Source organism: Vipera berus (genome assembly GCF_964194415.1).
Source record: "Vipera berus genome assembly, chromosome: 3".
NCBI classification, from domain to species: domain Eukaryota; kingdom Metazoa; phylum Chordata; class Lepidosauria; order Squamata; family Viperidae; genus Vipera; species Vipera berus.
The window spans coordinates 86,630,881-86,646,400 of record NC_138204.1 but is presented as its reverse complement, the minus strand read 5'-3'; the positions used below and the strand labels follow the sequence as shown (position 1 = coordinate 86,646,400).

The following is a 15,520-nucleotide window of genomic DNA, read 5'->3' as shown; positions in this document are numbered from 1 at the left end:
ACTTGAAACGGATGTGGTAGGACAAGATGGAATTTAACGAATAGCATGGAAATACTCAGAGACTTTGAAATCTCAAAAATAATACATCATTTTAAAATATGTAGGTTATTTTTCTTCTTTCAATGGCCATATTCATGGATTCCGATAGGTAATAAATGTTTGGTTTTGGCTTAGCATATTATATAAATTCTACCATTGTATCTGTAAACCAAGATTTGGATAGAAAGAAAAGTTTACTGTGTTATGTCAACCCAATCAATTGTACATGAACAGAATTATACTGATTATCCTAATTTGCAATATGAAAGGCAAATATAGTCTTCAATCCTGTTCTGTTAAAAAGGTAAAGGTTCCCCCGCACATGCGTGCTAGTCGTTTGCAACTCTAGGGGCCGGTGCTCATCTCCGTTTCAAAGCCGAAGAGCCAGCACTTGTCTGAGGACGTCTCCGTGGTCATGTGGCTGGCATGACTAGATGCCAAAGGTGCACAGAACGCTGTTATCTTCCCACCGTAGTGGTCCCTATTTTTCTACTTGCATTTTTACGTGCTTTCGAACTGCTAGGTTGGCAGAAGCTGGGACAAGTAACAGGCGCTCACTCTGTTACGCGGCACTCGGGATTCGACCCTCCAAACTGCCGACCTTCTGATCGACAAGCTCAGCGTCCTAACCCACTGAGCCACCACGTCCCCTATTCTGTTAAATGGGTTTAAATAGTTAAAACAAATGAATCTGATCCTTAATTTGGTTAAGTGTTTTTCTATATAAGTTGAATGCTATTATGTTCTTGTCAAATCCATTCCTGGTACTTGGACTTGTGAAATACTAGACAATGTCTAGAGGAAGCTGAAGTTTGAATATGAAATACTTCTCATATGGTCACAGCAGTGTTAAAGTACTTCCAGTGAAAAGCTGCTGTTTTGATCTGGAAGTGCTATTTTGAATTCATAATGTTTTGCATGCCACTGCACACTAATAGATTAGCTTGACAGGATTGACAACTGTCAAGTCATTTTCTTATTTAAATATCTTTTCATTAAAGAGCAGTAGTCCATCTCCTGAGCACCTTGGGTTGATTGATTTGGGGCTGCAGGGGAAAAAAGAAAAGATTAAGAATCTATCTTCACTTGAAAGTTTTCTGACAACTCTCTCTACTGAACTGAATAAAAGAATCTGTTGTATCCCTTCCTCTTACACATTTATGTAGGATTTCCTGAAATTGTTAATGTTAAATTTTTATCTGATTGTTATCTTTATCACTGATTGATTCATTATGGAAAACCCTGAAATTTTGAATGTCATTTACGAAAAGTACAATAAACTCTAGGTAGTTTTTCACTCCCTTCCATGATTAATAAGGGAGAAACAACAATATGTTACTTCTTGTGAATTGGAAGTTGCTGTTCAAGTATTATGGAAAGATATATCAATTCCCATATGGAAGAAGACACAATGGAAGAATGGCTGGAAGAACTGATGGAGCTAGCAGAAATGGCCAAACTGTTCCATCAAAGAAAAGAATACATTCAACTTGGTTTCTACTTGAAAATCATTTCTAGAGTTTGTGGCAAGACAGAAAGAAAAATGAAATTCTGACTTTGGGATTTGCTGATTAGATACATTTACTGTTATAGAAATGGCTAGTATATAGTAAATATGCAAAAGTAAAGAGTTGAGGCTGTAATTTTATTATTTTTATTCTACTTTACTGAAAAGAGCTAGAAGTTAATACTTTTTCCCCTTTTCTCCACACACACCTCTCTTCCCGTTCTTTCCCTCCCCAACTTTCCTACTATTTTTATTTTCACTTGCATTTTATACTTGAATAATTTCAATAAAAAATTATATATACATACATACACTATGTACAAGAATTATCTTTTTCCAAAGGTGTTAAAAATTTTCTGGACTGACGACCTTATCTGACTTTGACTTACACTTAATTAAAATGAGATATGATAAATGCAATAATGCATTAAGAATTTTCCCTTTTATCACACCAAAAATCACAACTACTTTTATACTGACAGTTTTCAGACATGGCACTCAGAGCTTTTGAGCCACAATGCCTCAACCTTTTGTATCTCTGCGTTTTTGATTTCTGGTTTTGCTCTATGAAGCCTTCAATGGTTTATATGTAGCTATTTCCAGAATGGCCAAATACAATTAGAATTTATCTAGCTAACAAAACTTCTGGCAGTTGCACAATTCAGGAAGGTAAGGGGGACAAACTTTGGATATCATGTAGGTTGAATATGCCAGCTGATTTTGGGGATAACTTGACTGAAATTGGCTATATATTTTAATTGGTTTATTATTACTAAGTTTTCAATCACTTTTACCATGGATGTTTTAATTGATGTTACCTGCTGAAAGTCTTGGATGAGAAATGAATGAATTAATGGTTATTCCTCTTTTCTCTTCTAAAATAATAATAATAATAATAATAATAATAATAATAATAATAATAATAATAATAATAATAATAATAATAATAATAATAATAATAATAATAATAATAATTTTATTTGTATACCGCCCTTCTCCCGAAGGACTCAGGGCGGTAAACAGGGCAATAAATACTAAAATACAAAGATACAAAAATTAAGAAAAGATTAAACATAATGTCCAATACAATACAACAATAAATACAATAAGTTAAAAGCAATAATAAAACCCAAACCCATCAGACCAGGCCGGCTTGTTCAAACAAGTAGGTCTTTAGATCACACCGGAAGGAGCGAAGGTCGGGCGCCATCCGGAGCTCAACCGGTAAGCGGTTCCACAAATCCGGCGCACCCACAGAGAAGGCCCTCCCCCTGGGGGCCACCAGACAGCATTCTCTGACTGGTGGCACCCTGAGGAGGCCCTCTCTGTGGGAGCGCACTGGGCGGAGGGAAGTTGATGCTGGCCGCAGGTGCTCCCTAAGGTACTCCGGACCCATGCCAACAGACAGTATCCTCATGTTATTATTATCCAGGTTCTGGAATTTACTAATACAACTTGAAGCTGAGCTAAAAATGTGAACATATAGTACCTCGCCTCTAAGGCACAGTGACAGAGAGAGAAAACACCAAAAATTAATCTCAGACTGGTACTGTGAGAGGATCTTGCAACTTTTTTTTTTTTTACATTTATATACCGCCCTTTCCCGGAGGACTCAGGGCGGTTTACAGGGTAATTAAAAACCAAAAATACAAAAGTTAAAAAAAAACAAGTTTAAAAAAGATTAAATTTATCCCTGTATAAATAAAACCCCAATTAAAATAAATTAATCCTCAGCCTGGGCCAGAGAGCTCGAAGAGGGAAAGAGCCAGGGATTTTTCAATACATAGGGTGGTGACTTTGAAATCATAGCGTAGGGGCAAGACCCAAGGCCATTTATCACTAGGGAGGAACTATTATCCTCCCCCCCATTAGTAATTTTGAAAGTCTTTGAATACCCTACTGCCAAGTGATTCCAAAATAGTTCTTGTTGAGTTGAATTCATCTTGGCTTATTCTTTCAGTTTTCTTTTTCCATTGGAAACTGACTTACAATGCTTTACCTGCAAGTCAAGAAAGTCACTTTTTTTTAAAAAAAAGAAGTGTTTATAGTTTATATTCCCTTAGACCTCTCTTACAGCCCCACCAGTAGAACAGACCATGAAATCCATAGAAAGGCAAAAGCTACTTTTATTGAGATTGGCTATAATAACAGAATTTTGCAAATTGTGTTGTATCTCTCCTCCTTCATATAGTTTAGTGAATTAGGGAGGCATCTGCCTGAGCTATTTCTGGGTATGAGCTCATTGTTCTGGGCTGAAAATCCTTCAGCTCCTTTTGCCTAAGCAACAGATCAGAATTGAAGAAGCTTCTTGGATGAGAAGCAAAATGTCTTTAAGAAAAAAACAAAGAAAAAATATTGGGGGGAAAAAAAACACCTTTGGGACAACCATGCCCTGGTGACTGAGAATTTCCATAGACACGTCAAGATTAGGCTGCTGTAGGATCTCTCCCCACAAACCATAGACACCATATTCAACACAATTGATTGTTTCTGCAGAGCGGCAATCATTTCAAACAAACAGTATTCCCTGCCCCTAGTCTAAAGATCTGAATAATTACACAAATGAATAATTCACAATTACTTAGTAAGTCCATACAAAATACTAGACAAACCCACAATATCCCAATAAGAAACAAATTTATTTTTCAGTAATCAGTAAGGGTCAATGGAATTAGACAATCACTTTTCTCACATACCAGCACAAGAGATGTTTATAACATACCCCAGCAGCCTTTTTTTTGCTACCACGGCCATTTTTGTTAAGTCTAAGTTGGCAATGGAGGAGACAAAGAATGCACATAGCTGAAATTCTGACCATTGCATTTTCTATCCCCGGAAAGACAAAAGAAATGTCTATGCCTTGATTTAATACAGCATGAAACATTTTGCAGTTAAATTTCAAGAAAAAAAGCAAGAAAGCAAAGGCAACCATTATCCTACCTTTCCAATCAACTCAGAAATTTGGAGAACCGGTTTTCCTTTCTGATGCTGTGTGGTTGGTGGGCTCTGCCCTTCCCAGTCCTGAAGTTCCTCAAGGCTTTCCAGATAAAGCAGAGCCTTCAGCCCTGTGCAGTAATCATCAATTACAGTATAGTCCTGATTCTGAATTGCACTGCAAACCTAAAGTAGATGGACATCCAAAGTTATTATGGAAATGTGCTCTTACAGACATTATGATCAGAAGGCTTGGTATCTAATGATCATCGACAACAGCTGCTTAGAATGTACAACTTTATCCACCGATCCTGGATTATTTCACCTGCTAATCTATTATGCAAGTAATAAATAGAATGAAAGGAATGAACAAACCATTCTGCATCTCTCTCTCTCTCTCTCTCTCTCTCTCTCTCTCTCTCTCTCTCTCTCTCTCTCTCTCTCTCTCTCTCTCTCTCTCTCTCTCTCTCTCTCTCTCTCTCTCTCTCTCTCTCTCTCTCTCTCTCTCTCTCTCTCTCTCTCTCTCCTTTTCTTTACTTGGTTAGTGGACCAGTCATCAACATTTCATAGTTTACGTTCTGCCATTTCTGTTAAGTTCAAGTATTCTATATTTTTCAATCATTGATGTATAGTACAGTGAAATTTATTTCAATGCCCAGAATTATTAGTAGGATCCGGTAATGTTAATGAAGGTTTTATACAGGTTTTAGAACCAGAAGATAAAATTACTGTTCTTGAGCAGAATAACTGCAAAGCTATCACATAACAGAAGTCATTACATATACTCTTAGATGCAATCCTTGTATCTAAGATGTAACATAGATGTAGAATGTATTATACAGCTCCTGAGGTTTTAGTTACAAAGCATATCTTTAGCATGCAAAGTCCTGGGTTCACTTCCCAATATTTCCAGATAGAGTTGGAAAAACTCTTTACTGAAACCCTCCCCCTCAAACTGCTACTAAGTCAGCACATAGTACTCTCTTACCTACCCTATGGTAGCTTCCTAATGTGAATTGTATTACTACACAGAGTTTTATTATGCCAAAACAAGCCATGTATCCTTGTTTGTGTCAAGAAATATAAAATGGTCAACTATCTCAAGGGGAAAAAAGATATTAAACATGCCCATGTGCACACACAGAAACATAGACACTGACCATCTACAATTAACTCATTCAACTTTCAAGGCCACAGCTAATAACATCCCAGATAGCACTATCAAACTTTCATTTCTGGTGTCAAGTGCTATATTACAAGCTTTTTATTCCAGGAGGGAAAAATACATGTTACCCTTTAAAATAATGTGCATACAGCTGTGCAGGAAGAAACAAGGAATAAGTATAAAATATGCACAAGAACATTTCTTATGCAGCCCATTTACATTACTTAAAATCTGTTTCTCTGGAGGAACACTGCAAGCATTAATTAGGTCTGCTAAGCTTCCCATAGATTTAAACGCTCCCTCTCTTTCTCTTTCTCTCTCTCTCTCCTCCCTCTTTCCATTTCTTCAGAACAATTATAGAGATTATCTTTATAATTTCCTCCACAGGTTATTTAACTGTAAAATTCAACCATTGATTTATTTAAATGTCTTTGTTTGCTAAGGGCTTCTAATTTTTAAACATATGAGGAACACTTTTCTTACTTCTTTGGAAAAAACCAAGGGAACACTGGATAGGTAGATAAAACTCTGATGTTCTACATCCGGGATGTCAAACTGCTGGCCTGCAGGCCGGTTTCATCATAACGAAACTGGGCCCACTCCATTGCTGGCAATGCAAAAAGAGTCGCGATACATTGCGACACGTCACATGACCTGTTGAGTTTGACATCTGTGTTCTACATGCTTAAATTAAGTCAGACTGCCTTGTTGAAACCTTGTTCTTTTTTGACAATATTCACACACTTGAAATATATAGAGTTCTGATTTCTAATTAAAGGTTATCGTGTATTTATGAGATAAACTGAAATAACAGCATAATTATTGTAATTTAGGAAACTATCAGGTCCAACTACTAGCTTGTAGATAATAGTGACACCTGCCTATAAAGATGAAATTTCTGTCGGAAGAAATTGTGGAATGCAAATAAGAAGCATGTTGAGATAATGGAAAAGCTACTCATTCAAACATGGTTTGTTGGGTTTGAAATGACTACAATTAGTACAAAATTAAGGCAGAGTATGTTTGACCCTCAAAACAATAAGCAATAGAGTTACATGGGTTACGTTATGATTTGAAATCATGCATTGAGGTAGTACCATTGAATGACTTCACTCTGAACCAAACTGCTTTTTGAAATGCATCATTTAGGAGATTGTTTGTTATAAATTAAATTAATTAAATAAATAGTAGTTTTACTATGTTTTCTCATCCCAAGGATCTGTATTCCCAGAATTGGAAGCAGCCAAGTGATTCTATGGCTGGAAAATTCTTGAAGTAAGAATAAGAAGGCCGGAGAACACGGCTTGTGGTTTGTTATAATATGTATGGTTTATTAGAAAACTATGGTTAGCATAAGGGACGCGGTGGCTCAGTGGGTTAGGATGCTGAGCTTGTCGATCAGATGGTTGGCAGTTTGGCGGGTCAAATCCCGAGTGCCGCGTAACAGAGTGAGCGCCTGTTACTAGTCCCAGCTTCTGCCAACCTAGCAGTTCGAAAGCATGTAAAAATGCAAGTAGAAAAATAGGGACCACTATGGTGGGAAGGTAACAGCGTTCCACGCGCCTTTGGCATCTAGTCATGCCGGCCACATGACCATGGAGACGTCCTCGGACAAGTGCTGGCTCTTCGGCTTTGAAACGGAGATGAGCACTGGCCCCTAGAGTCGGAAACGACTAGCACGCATGTGCGGGGGAACCTTTACCTTTACCTTTACCTTTTATACATTTCTTGAAATAATATTAATTCAATTTTTTTTCCAAGTTTACTGTACCTGTTAGATAATGTTTAAAAAGGATTGGTCATTGACTTCCTTACTCCCTTCAAATAAAGAATGCCATCCAAATGTTAAAAAAAAGTTGACCAATGAGCTCATGCTAATGATAATTTTACATATATATATATATATATATATATATATATATATATATATATATATATATATATATATATATATATATATAGGGTCTGATCTGAAAACTGTTGCACAGTATACAAAAAGAACCAATATGACCTGATAGAAAGCAATTCTCTAAATTCTTTTCTAAAATATTGGAACCCAACACAAGTAAAGACTATTGGAGGGGTTTTTTTTGTCTTTGTATGCTTTTGATTATTCTTATCTGATATTTCTATGGTTTTAAAATTAGTTTTACAGTGGTCTCAGTGAGATGTGCACTATACAAATCAAATCAAACAATAAAAATACATAGTATTGCCTGGGTTTCAGGTTCCTGGAAGCGCCTGCTTTGCTCCTCTGGGAAATGAGATATTGGTCAGATATATGGCGTTTTGATCTGATGCAGCCAAACTCTTTATATAAATGAGTGTTTCCCATTCAGTATGAAAAATGTCTCAATCCTATTAAGAGCCCAAATAAAATATATTTATCTAGCATAATATCAACTTGTGTATTGCTTTTCTACTCATGCTAAACTTAGTATTAGCAGAAAAATGTACATTTGCTACTTTCCTTTTAATTTGTGTTTTTTCATAGCAGTAAAAGATGGTAAACTATCTACTTGAAGTTCTCATCTTATCTCAAATTTTCTCACATTACTTTATGTATCATAAAATCAAGTGATTACATTTTTGATAACCAGGGTGTATGTATGTATATTACAAATGTCTTTAAATTCTTTCTCTTGGGAAGGAAAAAAACAACACTTTGCATGGAGAACTAAAGAAAGCCAAAAACTAAACTTATTTTTTTTTAAAAAAACTCTTTTAAAAACAGATGTAACCATTTTGAACCTGAATCTTTTAAATAACTTAGACTGAAGAAAGTTTTCTTTTTTTTTGTAAAATATAGAGAGGACTTAAAATAAGGAGTATTACTACAGGTGTAAATTTACCACTGCAGTTCATAGGGAAGCTTTTGATTTTTGCTTCGGCTTAGTAGAGATAGATGTCAGGACTGAAAGATGGCTGCCAAGAAGTCCAGGCCACCCAGACATCAACAGGTCCATCTATTTGGAAACTGTCTTAAAACACTGAGATTGAGAACACTAAGAAGAAGGGCATGGCGTGTAATGTATTGGGATTTTACTTGAACTGCTTCCACATGTCTTTTGAGTGCTGCTTAAGATTGCTCAATTGAGGTTCCTGTGTAACAGTTGCTGACTAGCCAGACATGCAGTCTCCAAGAAGATTATTGGATGATTTGGGGCGGGAATGGGTTCCTTTAAACCTGTTGGCCACCGCCTAGTGGCCAACCATATAAGTAGCTGCGCAGAAGCCTCTGATTCAGTTCTGTTCCTGTTTGCCTCAATAAAGAAATGTTCCTGTTTGAAACCTCTCGACTTGCTTCCTGCCTCCAAAGAACTCACTACACAACATGGAGGGAGCTAAAATGCAAGGAATTCTCTTTCTGGAGTACATTCTGGGTGAACTTTTATCGGCCTGCACTTTTGACAGAGATCTGTAATGAACAATACTGAAAGCAAGAATTTTGAGGCCTGTACTCCAGGGCCATATTTTTGTAAGCAGCAAGTCTATCAAAACTAGCCAGCAAAACATTTTTTTTCTGTCTTGGGACCTCAGTTTAGTCATGGAGTGATTAACCTCTCATCCTTTTGAGTCTATTCCTTTAAAACTGCTATATTTTCTTTCTGTTAAAATTGCTTTTGGGCTCCATCAACTTGGCTGTAAGAATTTGTGAACTCAATTTTGTGTCCACGAAAGAAACGTATTTGTGATCTATAAAAGAAGAAAAGTTCTCTGACCCCTAAACTCCTATAGGAATAAAGCAACACCTTCCCCTTTTCATACAGACAAGACACGGTTCCTTCTGCTTGTCTTTTTGCCCAGATAATTTTCAAGTTTTGTAAGAGCAAAATGGATGGTGTTAGAACGTTACAAAAATCTCAGTTTCTGAAACAATTTCTTCATACTTTGAAGAAATGGCTTCTTGGCAAGATAGTCCAGCTACTATTGTTGACCGGGAGGATTGCTTTGGAAAATTCATGGTTTTTTTTTTTAATGTTCAGTATAATACCGACTATAGAGCTACAGAGCTAAGGATAAATCTCTAAAATAGAGATGCTTCCTCCTATGTAAAAGTGTTTTCCCCCTTCATGTTCCTCAACTGCAAAGCCAATGTTGAGAAATAAATACTGTTTAACATCGTCCTAGTAAAGAAAAAGGATAAAACTGAGAGTGAAATTAACATAATGCAAATATGCTTAATTTTCACACTGAATTTTCCTGTTTCCTATTGTTCCCTTCCTCCTCTCCTCTTGTCTGTATGCCTCAAATCTGTTCTAGAGTTTGCCCCAAATCAATCGACAAGATCTGGGATTGTGAAGCTATTAATATTTCCTTCTCCTGGCAAAACAGGGCTCAGCAGAAGGTCACTAGTAGATCCAGGGCTTTTTTTCTCACAGAACGCTCAGAACGGAGTTCCGGCACCTTTTTTGGATGGAACCTTGTAGGGTAGGCAAGGCGGGTTGTATGACATGTGTGAGTTCCGGCACCTTTTTCTTTTACAAAAAAAGCACTGAGTAGATCCAACTTTACAGGTCTAACACTTCCAACTTCACCATCAGTGAAAATTGCTTAATAGCAGCAAGATTTATGATGAACCATTCAACATTTTCATTCGGTGAATAAATCTAGCATAGAAGAAAGAATACATCATTAGAACCTCATTCATTTTGCAATATGCTGGCCAAGAGGATGAATATATTTTCTCTAATAGAACAAGTAAATATTCAAACAATTCAATGGCTAAAACAGACCTAATTTCATTTTCAAATAAGTCTGTGTGTCTGTCTGTGTGTCTGTCTCTATCTCTCTATCTATCTCAGGATCTTGCTGTCTCTCTCTCTCTCTCACACACACACACAAAATATTTCTAGGTATACAGTATGTGTTTGTGTGAGAGAGAGAGAGAGTGCAAGAAAGATCAAAAGTGACTTGTTCTATTTCTTTTCTCGTTACAGCTGCTAGAAATAATGCCTGCAGAATCCTTTTCAACAAAAGGTCATTTATGTCAATGGACAGCACATAGAGGATCAGATCACCTGTGGTAATTGCAAATTAATGCTCTACTGCTAATGCATTAACTACACACTATTGATCTACAATTGAATCATACAGGCTGCTCTGAAGTGATTTTACTTTAATATTTTTTGTGCTTTTATGGCATATTTGATAATGCAATTTCTCTTTCAATTGGAATTTTCTATAATTGTCTCCATTTTTAATTTCCCATAGTAAGATGATTTTTTAAAAATGCATGTCTCTGCCTCAAAAGCCCTTTAAGAAAAGCATACACCAAAAAGAAAGATGTGACTGGGTTGAGCACATATGTGAATTGAGATGAAAGTCTTATTTGTTAAACCAAAGATTTAAGAAAAAGAACTTACTTAAAAAAAGAGAAAATATGTTGAGATGGAATGCAACATTTTGTCAAACATAAATATATCTAAATATTAATTCGTTTTTCATCACAGAAATATCACAAACTTGGAAACCTAAAATATCTAAAATTGTAGCAGTCTGACACTGCTATTCTTGTATTTCTCTTATTGTTACATAATGATAATTTTAACTTTTCATAGCTTTAAGGCAAAACTTCCATCCCATCTCACTACTGCATACCTTAAGTAATGAGACTGTGTAATTTTAAAACTTTTAAGGAAGAATCATGATATGTTTTGTCTATGTTTCATCCGCTATTTATACCACCAGAATAAAGTATGTTCAGATTCATTGTTGACTAATTTTAAATTAAGTGTTATTTTGCTTGTTCAAACGTTGATTTCCTAGTTATATCAGACAGAGGAAAAATACCACAATATGTTTCAGGAGGCGAACTCAAAAGTAAGTCACCACTAAATAACAAAGTCAAAAGAATGTGATTAAACACTGTCAGAGAAATTCGTCTTGTTTCCTCTTAAAAAAAAAGACTGTAATTAATTATTTAGTATATCTCTAAGGTGAAAACATATGAGTTCTAGAGCACTTTGCAGAGGTGGTAGATTTGCTAGATCTTCATTTTCTACACTGACATTCACTCTTGGAGAAGGAGAGATACCCTGGTAAAGTTTTTCTGAAAGTGATAGTTTTTAAAGGAAGAAAAAAAAATCCAATCGTCAAACAAATAGATCAAGGCGCTGCCATGCCTTAGAATTGTTGAATCACACAGTTGGAGAGGAAGAGAGAAGTTCTCTAATAAAAACCTCCTATGGAGTGTAGGATATTCTTTGGAAATATCAGAATTAAATTAAGAATCTTCTGAAGGATTCTAGCTTCACCAAATCCTGGATCTAGTGTAGGATTCCTGAATTGTCTGAGGGGACAACTCTGGTCCTGTCCTTCTTTAGGCCAGGGGAACCTTGGGAAGACTAAAAAAAGGGGGGGGGGAATAAAACAGATCCCTTCTAAGTAAATGCTACTTCCAGGGCTTTTTTTCTCATAGAACGCTCAGAACGGAGTTCCGGCACCTTTTTTGGATGGAACCTTGTAGGGTAGGCAAGGCGGGTTGTATGACGTGTGTGAGTTCCGGCACCTTTTTCTTTTACAAAAAAAGCACTGGCTACTTCAGTAGTAAGACATAGGGCTGTGCAAAATGTTTTCAACTCTTTCACGCCTGAGACACTCCATTTTGACTTTGAAATGTTTCAGGTTAACATACTTTGCACATCTTTACAGAGCTCTATTTTAACTGAAGTATTTTTCTACCTTGCCTCACAAATCATTATGGTTGGCTGGCTGCAGTTCTGGAAGCTTATACGCCATTGGACGAGTTAAGAATGAAGATGGCAAGACAGGAAGCAGCAGCTTCCAGCCTTAAGCTAGGAGCGCTCGGGGCTGTGACTCTTTATCTGGGACAGTGGCCCCAACAGATCCCAGGAATGACTTCAGAGCTTTCTATCCAGAAGGCTGTAGTGTTAGGTACAGTTAGGATACTGTGCAGAACCTTCAAACTCTTAGGCCTCTGGTAGAGGATCTGAGATTGGGGAAGACACATACCACCCATAAGGGTAAGAAGGGAATTTTATTTACACACACACACACACACACACACACACACACAGAGAGAGAGAGAGAGAGAGAGCGAGAGAGAGAGAGAGAGGGAGAGTTTATACTGTAGTGTGTGTATACATTATTTTGTGTGTATGTGTGTGTACACATTTTGATTACTCTGAAGAACAGTAGCTAGATCAGATGAATTTCCTTTGAAATTCCAATAAAATAACCTAGCTGAGTTCTACAATAAAGTAACCTAGCTAAGGTAACTAATTCTGCCTTAGTTACTTTAATTTATCTAATCTATTCATGAACTTTCTATCATGAAGTCACTTCCTAAATAAAATGTCTGAATCCTCTGTAACAAACATTACACTAACTGCATATTTCTCTTGTAGCAGCCAGAACAGTGAATCCAAAGAATAAGCTTTTCAGTTCTGATTAATAATATTTCTTTGCAAGGGGGATAACGATGCAACACAGGAATTCCAATGATTATTCTACTTCCAAATGAGAAACCTATATAGAGACAATTTAAACTAGCAACTTTCAAATGTGTTTCCTTGTGCTTTTTTTTGGTTATAGAAGAGTAGGACTTTTTTGTTTGTGTGAAGGGAAAGCGAACAGCGTATCTGGATTGCTCTGGAAACAGCTACTAGATTTCCTATCAATATGTGACTCAGTTTTCACAGCCATATTATTCTATTGGTCTCTGAATTCCTTTCATTTACTGAAAATCTGATCTTCTGACATAGCCCTGGCTAGAAATTGACACTAGAGGAAGAGAGGGAATGGGAAGACACACCTGTTAAGTCTTCACTCTGGGCATCACAGAAATCAAGCTAAAAAAATGCCCCACTGATTCTGCATCTATATACTCAGTTCTGAGTCTTAGGCACTCAGACTAAAGGAACATTCTCAACACTGTGTTGAAAGCAAGTGAGAAAAGGAGCAACAGGCAGGCTTAGGATAAACTGTCATTTCAAAGAAAATTTCTTGCCATGAAATAGATCATTTCCTTCTATCAGAGTTGACCAGTGTCTAATATGTTTGGGTAGTAGGGGGAAATTTTCATCATATAAAGGCTCTTTCTGTGAATATCTAAATCTTGGCACTGTTGTGAAAGCGTAACTTTGTGTACCTCGCCTCCGATGAACAAAAGAGCCAAATCTCCTATGGCTTTGTTACTAGCTACATCTGACTTTTGGGAAATTTTGACCCTCCTCTTGCTCCTGCTTGGTAGATAGATACTTGGCTTCAGTATGGGCTATTTCTAAAGGTAGGGATGTAACAAAATTTTGCCACTGACTTCAGTAATTGACCTGTGATCATTTCAACCCCAAAATTGTTAACAATTTTGCTACAATCTTGTGGGCCAGAGAATTCCTTACCCTACTTTTGGAAAATGTAACTTTCAGTTAGCTCAATCTTGGACTCTTTTAATGTGTGCTTGTGAGATATCCATATTCTGCTTACCTAAATCAACTACTTAACCATGCATAAAATAAGATGCTCTCGTTGAGATGAGTCTACCAGGACCCCTTCACCTAAGATTCTTCTCTCATTCCACATATAAAGTATTGCACTGTTTGTTAAAAAAGTAATCAGAACACATCTAAAGTTAAGCCTATTTATGCTTTGTTGGCTATTAATAGGATAACTAATTATTTGCTTAACTTTCTCTTCTTGAAAACAATGAGACATAAAGATGCTCAATTTAAATTAGATTGGTTTGTGCATCTGTAGATAATCCTGCACAAATGGCATCGAAGGGAACAGTAGCTGTAAAAGAACATCTTATGGAATTGTAATCAGAAGTCTTCAAATATGGTATTTTCAAAAACAGTGCTGTTATTGCACTTTACATAAAATTATCCTACCTTGAAGTTTTTGATAATAATTTTGCAAAAAGAAAATTGTTGATCTTTTCTCATGCACTACAGTGATTTGGTCTTGCCTCACTAATTCCTATTCTTTTTTTTTTATTAAAAAGTTTTAACATACAATTTTTCCTTTAAAAATCCCCCCTCCCCCTCCCTTCACCCTCCCCCCACCTCTCCCCCCTCCCCCCCTCCCCCCCCGACTTCCCAGAGCTAAATACAAGGTATATAAAAAAAAACAATCATAAACAACCATATACTAACATCCATAAACTCTAAAATCCATCACTCTCTAGCTTATATAGGATAATATATATATATATATATATTAAATATATATAGAAAAACAAAAATAGAAAAAGAAGAAAAGAAAGAAGACTTATTCAAATGCTACATGAAACTTCTTAACCCTATAAATCCATTTTCTCCATTCCATAATATAACGTTCTTGCGAAAAATCTTAGGCCAAAATCTACGCCATCTCTGCCAGGTCAAAAATCTTTAAAGTCACTCTCCTATAATTGGCAGTTCCTCTTTCTTCCATTACTGAGCTATCAAAAGTCTTGCTGCCATAATTAAATTTCACATAATTAGTGTCCACAACCGTAACGTCCGTAATTATCCCCAACAAAAAAAAAACAAAAACAAAAACAAAAAATTTGCGAACAAAACTTTATCCTTTGCTTAAAAATCTTCTACATATTCCACCAAATTTTTATCCAAAAAGCCTTGATCTTTTTACAAGTTCACCATACATGAAAATATGTAACATCTTCATCTCCACATCTCCAACATTTTGGCTGATAGTCCGGATACATACTTACAAACTTTTTAGGATCTAAATGCCATCTATAAAGCATTTTATAAAAGTTCTCTCTTTACGTTCCTAACCCAAATCTTTTCCCACATGTCCATTGCGATAACTACCTAGATGTTCGTTGTGGAAGCTCCATAGACTTCTGCTGGTCTTGCTCTTTTATTATTTTCTTTTTGATCGTTTTAAAGCAGCACGCGTCACCCTCC

General features: G+C 36.4%; 1 protein-coding gene across 2 annotated transcripts in view; it reads right to left on the bottom strand.

Annotated features, from left to right (window-relative positions):
• Positions 1-15,520, bottom strand: part of DPYD (dihydropyrimidine dehydrogenase) — a 611,068-nt gene that overhangs the window by 66,515 nt on the left and 529,033 nt on the right. For both annotated transcript variants that reach the window (XM_081325991.1, XM_081325992.1), the window contains one exon: positions 4,487-4,666. In XM_081325991.1, the coding sequence (XP_081182117.1) occupies positions 4,487-4,666 (180 nt within the window). The remainder of the gene's footprint in view (positions 1-4,486; positions 4,667-15,520) is intronic.